Source organism: Diabrotica virgifera, chromosome 7 (assembly GCF_917563875.1).
Source record: "Diabrotica virgifera virgifera chromosome 7, PGI_DIABVI_V3a".
In the NCBI taxonomy this organism is placed as follows: Eukaryota; Metazoa; Arthropoda; class Insecta; order Coleoptera; family Chrysomelidae; genus Diabrotica; species Diabrotica virgifera.
In genome coordinates this window covers 149,732,743-149,748,828 of record NC_065449.1, presented here as the reverse complement: position 1 = coordinate 149,748,828, position 16,086 = coordinate 149,732,743, and the positions used below count along the sequence as shown (strand labels likewise).

Genomic DNA, 16,086 nt, shown 5'->3' with positions numbered 1-16,086 from the left:
CAAGTTTGGCAGGGCAGCGCTGTCGCCAAATAAAAAACACATATGTATTTACCAGAGCTGCTACAGCCTATACTGTTTATTTTTGTCTTTAAAGAGTGTGAAACAAAGATAACTAACTATCTTTACTGTAAGTGTCACACCGACATTGTCTGATATAAGGTTATGTTCTGTTTATTTTTTTCTTCTTCTTTTATGGCCTTTGTGAGGTGTGCCCATATAGCCAGCAACATTTCTTAAAATTAACGCCTAATTAAACCTACCATACAACAATACCAATCAAGGATAGGGCAGGGAAAGTGAAGTTGGTGAAAAAATAAACTGTTGTTAAAATGTAAACTAAATAAATAAAATATAATTTTAAAACAATAATTTGACATTATATTTAACCTACAATATTATGACAGACGTCAGTTACCATTTACCATCTGACCAAATATAATAATGACGTCAAATATAATCGTCACTAGTGCTAGTCAATAAAGTGCTCGCTGTAATAGGAATGGCATGTCAAAAAAATCTGATAATTCCCTATATATTTTTTCAAATTTAGAATATGGCAACAAGGGGAAAATTACGTGCATTCCTTATTGTTTGACTTCAAGTTTATATAAATATCAATATAAATATTCTGACAACTGTCAGATGTAACTAAAATACCATGCAATGGGTGCGTTCGGACGACCACAGCGGCTGGACAGCTGAGCCAGCGGTAGCGTTTAGACGACACCACTGGAAGTCAGCCGCTGAGAGATTTACTAAGCTTTCCCTATCCGCGCTGGATACAACCACAGCCGATTTCTGCTGACATTCAGCCGCTGTGGTCGTCCGAACGCAACCAATGATTTGCGACATTCTTAAAATCCTATATGACGTCAAAATTAATGACGCACTAAAAAAGGGTTTGGAAATAACTATATTTAAATTTAGGAATATTGAGCTATCGCACAATTTTAAATCATAATATATTTACCTCACGGATTGTGTGCATTTTCACAAATTTATAGATACTGTTGTGATCTTAATTTTGAAATCTGATGCTGTTCTCAGATATAATTTATTTTAATTAATTAATTAATAATTATCTCATTAATCAAACAGATCAAATACCAATATAGTGTCAATCTCAGGGCTAAATTATAATATCAATTACTTACTTTCGTGGCTTCAAAATATTTCTCAGTGGATTCCTAATCGGGATAGATAAAAGAGAGTAAAATAATACACACATATGAATTTCAATTAGAAATTACAAAATCGTTTATTTTATCTAAATGGCATTCAATGCTTAATATTTCTTATATCGTATCTTTCTATCTTTATTTAATATAACATTTACAAACATGGGAATCTTATTTCTTTTTGTCTCCAAAGTTATTTTATTTAAAATGAACTATTATGATTTTTCAGTGATAAATTGATTTAGGTTTGATGAAAAATTTTTAATAATGATTGTGTGCCTCAATTTTCAACGTGGTATTTAATACATAAACCATACATTCATGTCATAACAAAATAGACTGACCTTTACCGATGATTGGACAATGTCTTCACACAAAACACGTTTCCTCCTATCTTGGGTTGCGATCAAACGACTCGTACCAGCTTCCCAGTAAAGCCTCTGCTCCTTTCTGAAAACTACGCCTCGTACAGCCCTCGTTCCTGCCGTCTCCTGATTCCGTGTTCTACCTTTTTCAAACACTTCAACAAACCGGGATACTCTAGACTCAAGGAGTTATATACTATCTCGACTCGGCCTAACACTTGTTCCACGATATCTTACTTTTTTAATTAAAAAAAAAACAAACTAACTATACCGGCGTTTCACTTTTTTGTACACTCTTCTCGAAAACCGGCCTTCGCCTTTCGATCGCCAAAAACATTCTGCCACACATCTCTCATCCATTCTCCTACTTCCAAATTACCCCTTCCAGCATTCAAAAATCAACCAATCCCAAGCAACTTTCAATTATCCGTATTTATCAACACAACTTTCCTTTTTCTAAATATCTTAATGGATTTCAAGAAAAATAATATTCCCCATTTCAATTTTACTTTCTACATTAATACAACATTTACAAATTTAATGACCTGTTATCTTATTCACTAAAGTATTAGTTAGCGGTGGTTAATGACCAATCCTTCCGCGAACACTTTCTTTGTACACATCACTCTAATTGTTTATTTGAGTCGTATTGTTCCCGCGGTTCGTAAACACTTCTCCGAATCACTCTCTTAAAAGCTACCTAGACATAATTTGTTTTATACAGGGTGTTCCAAATTTACATGCCCGTGGTCGAGAAAAATGAAAATCTTTATTTTAATTTGACTTTAATTTATAATTATAAACTTTTATTTCTTATATCAATTAGGAATATAACAATACATATACAGTATTTTTTTTTTCGTTTTAGATGCAATACATAAAATTTGTAACCAGCACGGCCGATGCGAACACAACAACTGCCGGTAATGTTGTAAAATCTTCGCCCATTATGACACCAACAAATATCGTTTTATCTGAAGTAAAAGTAAGTATGTACATATATTTTATGTGACATATATGTGGAAATTTAAAATTTCTACCTGTGCCAGTAATCTAAGTTCCACATAGAAGTGACTACTTAACTAACCTAATAATTAACAACTTGTTAACAATAAAACTAAGATAATGTCACTTTCTGGATAACTGAACCGTTGTTAACATGTCATACCCATAAAACCATGTTACGTCTTCCAGTGTCTCCATGTTCCAAAAAGCCTGAACTTGGTGTTGTTTTTACTCCTTGTTCAACAACCTCAGAGCAAACTTTGCAGCCACATACTGCATATTCAGTTTTTGGTTAAAAATTTATGGATATGAACATAATATTCTTCAGTAATCACATGTATGGTTAGATGACGATTTGACTGAACGAAATTCTTCACTCTTTCAATCTGCTGTTAATCAGTCCAAGCCAATGACCTGAGTTTTCTGTGAAATTGTAAATAATTAATTAATCTTCAAATGTTTCCGAAAGCATTTAAAAAGTTTCGGCAAAAGTTGTAACACAGAACTTGGCACTCACACGATGGTTTAGCTCGTAAAACTCGTTATACAACCATAAAAACAAAAGCAATTGGTCATCAGAAATCGGACGGAGCTACACTAATTAATTACGCTGTAGCATTTTTTTGTCCACTCTGTAATTTTATATGGTTTTTATTTATCAAAATTGCATCTTAAAATCTTTGAATAGAATAAGCATACTCTAAATGTTTATTTGTATAACATCTTTCATAGTGTTCAGTGGAAAAATTCCAAGTATAGTCCTCGGCAGAATGCAGTAGGTTCTAGTTCAATACACTAAAAATAATTTTGGAGTTTTAACTCGATACTTAATACCTTTACGGTTTTACTTAATTTTTCTAAAAATTCTAAAAATAAATATAATGTATGTGGTATTTTTAAAAAAGTAGTTGAACGACCTTTAAAATGAGGTATCACTCAACCCCTCTTTCCATTAAATATTCTTGGGGTTGTGTCCGCCTCCGCTACCAGATTGATGTAATTTGGTTGAAAACTGGTCTACAAAATGTCCCCATCGACTACCTTTTCAAAAATACCACATACATTGTACCTATTTCTTTTTAGTACTTTTGCAAAAATCAAATAAAACCGTAACGATGTTAAGTATCAAGTTCAGAATTCCAAAATTTTTTTGGGAGTATTGGAGTATTCTGAATATTTTTTGGAGTATTTTAAAATTGCAAAATCAAGTAAAACCGTAAGGATATTAAGTATCAAGTTCAGAATTCCAAAATTTTTTTTTTGAGTATTGAAGTACATATTCTGAATATTTTTTGGAGTATTTTTTTGAAAAAATCAAGTAAAACCTTAAGATATTAAGTATTAGTGGAGTCACTGAAGGTGGATATGCGCTATTACCTCCGATTTCGTTGAACCTCCATCGATTTGCATAAAAATTGGTGAGTAGTTAGAGGATATCTCAAGGAACAAAGGTGCCAACTTGCGCTTTTACCCCGGGGGTGGATGCCACCCCTTCTCGGGGGTGAAAATTATTTTATTAAAAATAACCCCATAATTCGATAGAGGGACAAATTTCAAGCAAAATATGTTATATAAAGTTGTTAAAATAAATCAAAACTTGTTGAGTTATTAAAGATCAAAGATTTTAATGTTTCTTGAGAAAAATGCATGTTTTAACCGATTTTTCTTCAATGTCTCAAAAAGTGTAAGTTTTTACAAAAAAGTTATTATTATCAAAATTGAAGCTAATAAAAAATGAAATAAACTCCTTACTACAAAAACCTTTTAATGTCAACTAAAAGTGAGTTATAGGTAATTGAATGTATATTTTTTTCGGCGAGTAAAAAACTCAAGTATTCAAGCTGAAATAACGGGAAATTGATGCATTTTATAACATAAACTTATTAAGGTACTAGTACACTTTAGACGACCAAAAATAAGCATTTTTTCAAGTTTTTTTTCTCAGAACCTTTATTAAAAATGAACATAAAACTTTTCACATATTAATATCTAAATCTTAGAGAATACAAAAAAACATATCTATTTTTATTTTGTGCACGTACACTAATATTGGAGAGGGCGCCAAAGTCGAGGCATCGAAAAAAAGGAGTTCCGATGGCGGACAGTTAATCTCAGGATTGGGATCTCTAAAACAAAAAAATCGTACGGCATTTGAAAAAGGAAGGTTTCTTACGTGATAATTTACCACCGTTAGTGAAAAATTCCACAAAAAAAAAGATTTTACGGAAATTTGAAAAAATTTTGTGAAAAAATGACCCGTTTTTCTTCAGTTTTTCATGGTTAAAAAATATTTATTTTTTATTTTTTGATCAAATTATGGTAAATTGTCACGTAAGAAACCTTCCCTTTTCAAATGCAGTACGTTTTTTTTTGTTTCAGATATCCCAATCTTGAGATTAACTGTCCGCCATTATTTTTCGAGGCCTCCACTTTTGCGCCCTCTACAATATTAGTGTACATGCATAAATGAAAAAGATATATTTTTTGTACTCTCTAAGAGTTAGGTATTAATATGTAAAAAGTTTTATGTTCATTTTTATTTAGGGTTCTGAGAAAAAAATTCTTGAAAAAAATTATTATTTTTGGTCTTCTAAAGTGTACTAGTACATTAAACATGTGTCAAAGTACTTAAAAATATCTATTAAATGAGCCCCCGAACATGTTGATAGCGTTAAAAGTTATGCTCCAAAATTTTTTCAAAATTTATCTTTTAAAAAATTTTTCAAAAAATGTTATTGTTTTTTTTTTTTTAATAACTCCGTTTGTGTTTACGATATCAGGTTCATCTAAAAACTGTTTGAAAGCTAATTCCAACTGCTATTTAAGCACGTTAAACCTATTCTTTTATAGAATAGGTTTACTTTTACCTTACTTTTTTAAAAATAAAAGGTTAAATGACCCCGGTTGCATGGTTCCCACAGCAAAATTTAAGATTTAAACGTTTCTATCTCGGTTATTTTTTACCCTATAGAAATAGTAAAACAGGTAAAATATTTCGCACAGAAAAAACTAAAATTTGGTTATATATAATTTTTTACGCATATTCAGTATTTTTGGAGTTATTATCAAAAGAATATGAGAATTACAATAATTTTAAAAATTACGATTTTTTTAAATTACATCTTTTTTTCAAAAATATGCATTCTAAACCGGTCAAAATTATCGAAAACATTACTTATGCTAATATAAAGAAGTTCTTGTAAGGATTACTATAAATTTTAATTTTTGTGAAAATGGCGTATGTTTAATTTTTCACTTTTTCCTAAAAAATTCGAAACGGTTCTTTTATTTTCATTATAACTTGCTTAATTTTGACGCTATTACCTTGTCCTGAAGCTCATTTGATAGGTATTCCGAAGTACTTTGGCAAATGTTTAGCAGGAATATTTTATACATTGCATCGTTTTCCCGTTTTAAGCTTGAATACTTAGATTTGAGTACTCGTCGAAAAAAATACACATTCAATTGCCAATAACTCACTTTGAACTAACATTAGTTTAAAAAGACTAAGTTTTCACTCTAATGGCATATAAAACAACATAATGCTATTCTACACCCCACCAGAATGAAAACATTAGTTTAGTTCTTTATGTGAGGAATGTATTAAATTTTTTATTATCTTCAATTTCAGTAATAATAACTTTTTTGTAAAAGCTTATAGTTTTTGATTTATACGTGACAAACCGATTTAAAACATCATTTTTTTACGAAAAAATAAAATCTTTGGTCTTTAATAACTCAAAAAGTGTTGACTTATTTTAATAACTTTATATAACAAATTTTGCTTATAATTTGTCCCTCTATCGACTTATGGTATTATTTTTAATAAAATAATTTTCACCCCCGAGAAGGGGTGGCATCCACCCCCAGGGTAAAAGTGCAAGTTGGCATCATGTCACCTTTGTTCCTTGAGGTATCCTCTAATTACTCACCAATTTTCATAAAAATCGATGGAGGTTCAACGAAATCGGAGGTGAAAATCTTCAGTTACTGCACTATATCGAGTTAGAACTCCAAAATTTTTTTGTGCTATTGAGTCCAAGATTTTTCCATAAGTACTGAAAAGAAATATGTATGGGGTATTTTTGAAAAGGTAGTTAAACGATCTTTACAATAAGGTATCACTCAATCCTCCTTTGCATTAAAAATTTTGGGTGTTGTGTTCGCCACCGTTAGAGGGTTGATACGGATCAATTTTTGGGTTGAATTTTTGTTTGATACGGGAATTTGTTCTTTGTGTGTATATACATAAGTTCAAACATAATTTAGGTGCAAATCCCACCTTAAATCGGAGTAATTTAAAGGAGAAAATACGCTTAAACTGTGAAACCCGCCTTGTCCAAAAAATTTAGTTGCAAAGACCGCCAAGTCCGGTCCGACCAATGGCATAACGTTTGGACTGACACGTGATTTACCCGTTCCCGCGAAATTTTTATGAGTTTATGTTATTTTAAATTTTATAACAATAATTATAATTATAAATATGAACAAATAAATATGTTTTAAGTAATAAGAGTCTAATTTTTAAAATCATTTATTAAGTGAAGTTTAAAAAAATACGTTTTTTTTTTTGGAATTTCAAATCCAAAGTTGCTAAATGTTGTTGCAAATTCCGCCATGTCCATAAATAAAATCAATTTTATACTGAAACTGCAGCTCAAAGATTTTTTATTTTGTATTCTTCTAATAAAACATTATACTGGAATACAAAAGTAAGTCAAACAGAAAGCTCAAAATATTCCAGGAGTCCTCTGTAATTAGTATGTTCTTTAAAGGTAAAATATTGCAAAACCTCTGAATTTTAAAGAACTGCTTGGATTGACATGAAATTTGGCATACACATAGCTAATAAGTCAAAGAAAAAAAGTGAGATTGTGCCGATGTGTGCTTTTGCCCTAGGGGTGAGTTTCACCCCCTTTTGAGGGTGAAAAATATCTGTTCGAAATATGCCCGGAATTGGATAAAATGACTAATTCTAAGTAACTTTTGTTCTATAAAGTTTTTTCACCAAGTTAACACTTTTCGAGTTACTTGCGACTGATTATGTTAAATTTTCTACAAAATAACTACGTTTTCAGGCGGTTTTCGCAAATAAGTCAAAAACTAAGTATTTGGTCGAAAAAAATTTCTTATCAAAAATATATCACGTAAAAAGTGAAAAACATGGTGTATATATTAGGTCACTATACCTAGTAAAAGCAGAGTTATAGCCAATGAAAAATAGGTTCATATTCGTCAAATTCCAAATCGAATATTTTAACGTGCCATAACCAAAAAACGAAGCACTTTTTTGGGGAAAACTCATTTTAACTTTTTTAGTGTTTAAAAAATGCTTATTTTTGTTTTTTAAAAAATTTTTTTAGCATCATAAGTAAACAAGTTACGCTCAAAATAAAGCTGGTCCCTTTTTTTTGGTAAGAAATTGGGAAAATCACCCCTAATTAGCATTTCAAATGAACTTAATTGTTACCACTTCACAAGTTTCTTACTCGCATATGTATTGATCATATAATGATCTGTAAGTTTCATCGGTTCAAAGTGCTTATTTTTGAAAGAGCTGTAGTTAAAAGAGCTTGAACGAGTCACATATCACGAGTGTATGCAAATTTAGAAACACCGAATCTTAACCAATTTTTGTCTTACAGAAAAACAAAAATTAAAAAATATTCAGAAAAGTAAAGCTGACTTTTTTTATTGTTTAAGATTTTTGGTATCTCTAACAATTTTTAAGTTATTTTGAAAAAAGCATTTTTTTCAAAATTAAAATTTTTAAAAGTTTTAATTTAAAACCAAATTTTTTTTTAAAATAAGCACATTGAATCGATGAAACTTACAGATCATATAAACACAACATAAGTAAAGTAACTTGTGAAGCGGTAACGATTAATTTCATTTAAGTTGCTAATCGGGGGGTGATCTTCCTGATTTTTTTTTGCCAAAACAAAAGGGGCCAACTTTATTTTGAGCGTAACTTGCTTACATTTGATGCTAGAAATTTTTTATAAAAACAGTAATAAAACTTTTTTAAACAACTTTAAAAAAGTTGTAATGTGTTTTTTCCAAGAATGCTTCATTATTTGGATATTTCACATTGAATTATTCTATTTGGAATTTTTCGAATATGAACCTATTTTTCATTAGCTATAACTCTGCTTTTGCTAGGTATACAGACCTAATATATACACCGTTTTTTCAATTTTTTATAGGCTATAGTTTTGCTAAAAATATTTTTTTTTCGACAAAATGATTACGTTTTGAGTTATTTGCGAAAAACCGTCTAAAAACGTGGTTATTTTGTTGAAAAATGAACATATTCACTTGCAAATAACTCGAAAAGTTTTGATTTTGTGAAAAAACTCTATAGAACAAAAGTTGCTTAAAATTAGTCAGTTTATCCATTTCGGGACTTATCTTGGACATATAATTTTTCACCCCCGAGATGGGGTGACCCTCACCCCCAGGGCAAAAGCACACATCGGCACCATATCACTTTTTTTATTTGACATATTGGCTATGCGTATGCTAAATTTCATGTCAATCTAAGCGGTTCTTTAAAATTTACAGCAAAAACCTTGAAAGAATGTACTAAATGGTTTTTCACGTCTCCTGAAAATTTTGATAGATTTGACTTGGCTGATTTTGGTTCTATACCCCTCATATAATTTAGTTGAAAACTGGTGTACAAAATGTCCCCCTCACGAATAAATTTGACGTGTTGTTGCATATTCTTATATTTTCTATAGGGATCAAATTATAGAGGGTGACACCTTTTCAAATTGACACACTGTATAGCTTAAATGCCTCGACAACTAAGACCATTGGCATGGTAACGTGGATTTAGTGCAATCCGATTATACTGTAATATAAATATAGTGTGTCTGTTGAGTAAATGTCTTGTTACTTAGTAAAGTCGACTTAATTGTCTTTACAAAGAACATACAGTTGTCTAAAAATAATAATTTTAATTTTCAGCCAATCTCAACACTAAATAGGATCGTACCGAAAATCCACCCCAAAGACAAAGTCCCCATATCGCCCAACAGCAAAACTTTGACGAGCACACCTCTGATGGTGATGCCCGTGCAGATTCCCACCACGCAATCTATTCAGTTCCAATCAAAATTTACCAAAGTATCCATAGCTCCTCCAGCTTCTCCACAACAGAAACCTGCAGGATCTACCAAATCCTCGACTGGATCAAATGAAAATACCTCTCCTCAATCTAAAGAGGAGCTGGATGCCAATGGCATGAGACCTAGGAAGCCGTGTAACTGTAACAAGTCTCAGTGTTTGAAACTTTATTGTGATTGCTTCGCTAACGGAGAATTCTGTTATATGTGCAATTGTATGAATTGTTTTAATAATTTAGAAAACGAAGATCATCGAAATAGGTGAGTAATAAATGTAATATTAGTTATAGTTTATGGATTCTTCTTATCTATCTGAATCTTGTTTAATGAATCTGAATCTGAAACTCTTGATATGTAATTCTATAATGCGTTTCTTAGAGTCCCCAGTACACCGCCCTTTTTTTTAAAATGATTACAAAAGTCTTAAAAATGGTTTTAACTGCTTCATTTGAGCCAGTCTACCACTTTCTGAAAATTTTCAGAGTGCAAGATGGACGCCTTTCCACACGTACAACACCTAAACCTGTTTAGGTTTATGTGTTTTGTTAGTGCAAAACCATAATTTTTAATTTTAATCAAACAGACCTGATTAATAGCAAGCTGAAAATTTGTTAATAGCTTAACGGTGTCTAGTCGGACAAACTTTGATGCACGGGAACACTGGAACAGGAGAAGTTTTAATTGTGGAGCATGATAAACGTGTCGTCCTGACAAGTTTATGATTATGATTAACTATTTAGATGGGAAATAATCCACAATTAAATTGAAAAAATAATTTTATTAATGTTTCGACGCTCAAATCGGGTGTCGTTGTCAAAATACAAAATACTACTAAAATAAACAAAATTGTTGTTGCTAAGTAAAAAAATTCTTCTAATAATTTATTTAATCTGACTCATTTATAGTGGCAATTTAGACGTATATTATACATTTTAAAGTAGAAGACTTTAAAATGATCTCGCCAATATTTATGAGTCGTTCCTGGGACGACTTTACTAAAAGATAGTTCATTCGATTACATGAAATCAATCCCAACTCAAGAATACCCGTCACAAAAAAATCATAGATGACAGTAAAATTCTCGCGTTAGAGATTCCATAGTAAATCACGAGGGAAAACCAGGAAAAAACCTCGTGATACTATCCCGACATCGTAAGTATTTGGTCTTACATTTAATTTACTTTCAAAAAACTAATACCAAATTCTGACTTTAAAATATGTTTATATAAAAGTCAGAACATTATAAAACAACATGTTTGTTTAATTTAGTAGTATTTTGTACTTTGACAACGACACACGATTTGGACGTCGAAATGTTAATAAAATTATTTTTTCAATTTAATTGTGGCTTATTTCTCATCTAAATAGTTAATCATAAAAATGCCACAAGGAAATAGCTTCAGAACAACATTAAGTTTATGATTGTGAAAAATAGCAAGTTGTTTTTAAGTTTATTGAATAACCAACGTTATATAATATATGAAAAAATGTTTGTCCGACAAAAATGTTGGGCATTTTAACGAGTCCGACACGTAGAACATGTCACATCACAGGATTTATGTTAGTGATAAATAGCAGTCTATAATAAGGGAGGTTATAAGGAGTTGTGGGTACACGGAAATTACGAAGACACTTAGTGATTTAGATTATATTGAAATAAAACTAACAGCGTGTAATTAGGTAACACATGAGTGAAAATATAATATAAAACGCCGGAGGCGAAGTGTCTTTCGCGATAGCATATCTTCAATTCTCGCTGAGCGGGCTGAGCGGGGATGATCGGCGGTTGTTTGACTTGTATAATACTTGTGGAACATGATAGTCCGGGAGATTGTGAGCTAGTATACAGGTGGCTGTTATAGTCTCCCCCTTTGCACCACATAATCGTCTCGAATGTGGGGCAAGAATCTATCTGGTGGTGGTATTCTTCTTAGGGCGTCTTCTTCTACGGATGGACCTAATGGGCTCTTGAGGGGCTTCTTTAGGGCCTGCACGATAGGGTGTCAGAGCAGATACATGGTACTTTCCGACAGGTACATCTGGGTTGCTGACAGAAGCGATTTCGTAGGTTGTAGGAGTCACTATGCGAAGAATGCGATAAGGTCCATCACGACGCGGCACAAATTTAGATGTACGCATCTTGCTTGCGTTACTTAGAACGTGAGTGTGTGCGAGAACTTGATCACCCACATTAAAAGCGACATCACGGTAATGAGAGTTCTGGTACGAGTTTCTACGGTCCTGGGCTAGTTCGTGCTTTTCGCGCGCGGCGCGCAACGTATCACTAAGGGTAAGCAAATACGGAGTGATTTGTGGCACAAAGTTTTCAGTCTGCACTATCGCACGAAAGTCTATATTGGTTTCGGCGAATTGTACGCCATTGTCACTTATTACCCGTCGAGGCAATCCGTACCTCAGTATGACCTCGTCGATTAGACACTTGGCACACGCGGCAGCGGTTGCTGTTTTTAGCGGAAAAAGTTCTACCCATCGACTTGCGACATCTTCAACTATAAATACCCAGCAGTAACCATCTGTAGTTTCTGGTAATGGTCCAAACACGTCTATGCTAATAGTCCAGAAAGCCACTGCGCATCCGCTAGGAAAAATATTCTAATTCGGATTTTTTGCACAATCTTGCTCAAAAAGGACTCCTTTTAACAAATTTGCATGTTGCCAGGACCAAAAGGTGGTCAAAAATTTTTTAAACGTTTTTTTTTGTTTTTTTCCTAAAATTATTTTTTTTTGCATGAAAAAAAGTTTTTTTGGTTTTTTGGATCATTCCAAACAGAAAAGGTCTTTAGTGACTTTTCTCTAAAAATGATAGTTTTTGACATATAAGCGATTAAAAATTGAAAAATTGCGAAATCGGCCATTTTTAACCTTCAAAAACTATGTGAAAAACTGAAAATTTAAATGTTGCCAAAGTAGGTAGATACTCTTTAAACTTTAAACATCGATTGATGAAATCCCGAAGAGTTTTTTGCAATACAATATTCAAAACTCCTTTGTTTTTTAATTGCTAATCAAGCGTGCGCGACACTATTTTCCATCGACAGTATGGTGCAAATGAAAGGAATAAATTCGTTATTTCGTAAACCGGCGACTTTAAGGAAAAATCCCGAAACAGGTCGATTTTTATTAAGTTATGATATTGTGGCATATATGGTATAATAATGACGTCATCCATCTGGACGTGATGACGTAATCGATGATTTTTTTTAAATAAGAATAGGGGTCGTGTGCTAGCTCATTTGAAAGGGTCTTCAATTTTCTATTCAGTAATATAAACATTTACATAATTATTTATACTGGGTGTCCTTCTATTTCTTTTTTTGTCAAATAATTTAATTTAATAAAAATTTTTTGGATACCCTGTATAAATAATTATATAAATGTTTACATTACTGAATAGAGAATTGAAGAACCTTTCAAATGAGCTACCACACGACCCCTATTCTCATTTAAAAAAATCATCGATTACGTCATCACGCCCAGACGGATGACGTCACTAGTATACCATATATGCCACAATATCATAACTTAAAAATAAAAATCGACCTGTTTCGGGTTTTTTCCTTAAAGTCGCCGGTTTACGAAATAACGAATTTACTCCTTTCATTTGCACCATACTGTATACACATGCAACGGTGTCGCGCACGCGTGATTAGAAATTAAAAAACAAGGAGTTTTGAATAGTGTATTGCAAAAAACTCTTCGGGATTTTATCAATCGATGTTTAAAGAGTATCTACCTACTTTGGCAACATTTAAATTTTCAGTTTTTCACATAGTTTTTGAGGGTTAAAAATGGCCGATTTCGAAATTTTTCAATTTTTAATCGCTTATATGTCAAAAACTATCATTTTTAGAGAAAAATCACTAAAGACCTTTTCTGTTTGAAATGATCCAAAAAACCTAAAAAAACCTTTCTTCCAAGCAAAAAAATAATTTTAGGAAAAAACAAAAAAAAAAGTTTAAAAATTTTTTGACCACCTTTTGGTCCTGGCAACATGCAAATTTGTTAAAAGGAGTCCTTTTTGAGTAAGATTGTGCAAAAAATCCGAATTAGAATATTTTTCCTAGCGGATGCGCAGTGGCTTTCTGGACTATAAGTACTTCGAAGTGTTGAGACTGTATAGGAGTCTGTAGTAGGCCTGCAGGTTTTAAGTTGGTAGGCTTAAATTTCTGGCAGTCTACACAGTTACGTAAGTAACCAGCTATTGTTCTGCGCATACCAGGCCAAAAATATCTTTTAGCGATGCGCTGATATGTGCGTTCGATATCATAATGACCAGCTGTATCAGCATCATGGTATTGTTTTAAAACTTGTGGAATACGAGCACTAGCTACTACAAGTTGTGGCTCGTCTTCATCAATGTCTGGGGTGTAGCGGTACAAAAGTCCATATGACATCACATATCCTCTCTCCACCCACCTTTTGTATTCGACAGAAGTCTCGTTAGGGCCTTCAAGCCCTTTTATTATTTTCTCGACATCAGGGTCAGATACCTGCTCTTGTCGAGTATCGGCAGCGCTAAGTGTAGGAAAATCGGCTACAACATAGCTTACTTCTACTGTTTCTTCGGTTTCGTTGCGTGGTGGCCGCGAAAGTGTATCGGCAACCACATTTTTCTTACCAACAATGTACTCTATGCGCAGATCATAGGGCATTAGTTCTAGAGCCCATCTAGCGAGGCATCCGGTTGGCGATTTGATAGACATCAGCCATTTGAGAGGCTGATGGTCGCTTTGAACAACAGTGGTGGTAGCGTCTTCTAGGTAACCTCTGAATTTTTTTACAGCCCACACAACAGCAAAGGCTTCACGTTCCGTCGTGCTGTAGTTCTGCTCTGCGGAAGTTAAACTCTGCGGCAACTTTACTCCATAGAGGTATATATTAACATCATAGAGCGAGCCTACCTTCCGCGCTTCCTGACGACAAGATCTCATGGACGGGTTTGCGGCATCTCTTTCTAACACATTGTATCGAGAAACTAAGATGACATTATCTTACGCATCTTACTATGCGTAAGAGTGAAACAGCACTAATCCAAATAAAAAAGATGGTGTCGTCACTTCGCTCTTAATGACACTCTCCTTATGCTAATATACAGGGTGTCCCGAAAAGATTGGTCATAAATTATACCATAGATTCCGGGGCCAAAAATAACATATATACAATGGTGCACACAAAAAAAGTTACAGTCCTTTGAAGTTACAAAATGAAAATCTTTTTATTTTTCATATATCAAAAACTCTTAGAGATTTTTTATTGAAAATGGACATGTGGCCATCTTATGTCAGCAACATCTTAAAAAAAATAAAGTGAAATTTGAGAACCCCATAAAAATTTTATGGGGGTTTTGTTCCTTTAAATCCCCCCAAACTTTTGTGTACGTTCCAATTAAATTAATATTGTGGCACCATTAATTAAACACAATGTTTTTAAACTTTTTTGTCTCTTACTACTTTTTCGATAAGCCAGTGTTTATCGAGATATTTTGAATATTTGTGGAATCCACCACATATTTGTTTATCGTTAAATAGGATTATAGAAACCTGTTAATAATCTGAAAATTTATTTATAATTTATATTTGTAGGTATATTTTGAAAAAGAAGCCACATCTCGATAAAAGGTGACTTATCTCGAAAAAAACTTTTAAAAACACTGTGTTTAACTAATGGTACCGCAATAATAGTTTAATTGGAACGTATACAAACATTTGGGAGTTTAAAGGAACACAATCCCCATAAAAATTTTATATAAACATATTAAAAAAGAATGTGCATCTCGATAAAAACTGGCTTATCGAAAAAATACTAATAGGCAAAAAAGTTTTAAAAACGTTGTGTTTAACTAATGGTACCACAATAATAAATTAATTGCAACGTACACAACAGTTTGGGGAGGTTTAAGGGAACAAAACCCACATAAAATTTTTATAGGGTGGACAAATTTCACTATAATTTTGTTTTAAGATGTTGCTGCCATAAGAATGATACATGTCCATTTTCAATAAAATATCTCTAATAGTTTTCGATATATTGAAAAAAATCGATTTTCATTTTGTAACTTCAAATGGCTGCAACTTTTTTTATGAGCACATTTGTACTAAGGTAAGTTAAGTTCAATCGAACTATTTTTGACCCCAGAATGTGTGGTATAATTTATGACCAATCTTTTCGGGACATCCTGTATAACTCTATGCTTTACTCCACTGTTATAAAATTTTGACACTAATGACAATTATGAAATTTTGATTGGCGTTTCATTGGTTAACTAAGTTATATCAGGATTTTTTGAGTTGTCTGCGTTATTCCTTTAATTTTTAGATTTTTAGTCTGCTTTTATATACAAGACAGTTGTTTTTAGAACTCTTTAGCGACGTATTAGTATAATATAAT

At 32.5% G+C, this 16,086-nt stretch overlaps 1 protein-coding gene across 1 annotated transcript in view; it reads left to right on the top strand.

Annotated features, from left to right (window-relative positions):
- Positions 1–16,086, top strand: part of LOC114338617 (protein lin-54 homolog) — a 108,696-nt gene that overhangs the window by 52,157 nt on the left and 40,453 nt on the right. Inside the window, exons 5-6 of the mRNA XM_028289217.2 lie at positions 2,412–2,528; positions 9,521–9,939. Coding sequence (XP_028145018.1) covers positions 2,412–2,528; positions 9,521–9,939 — 536 coding nt within the window. The remainder of the gene's footprint in view (positions 1–2,411; positions 2,529–9,520; positions 9,940–16,086) is intronic.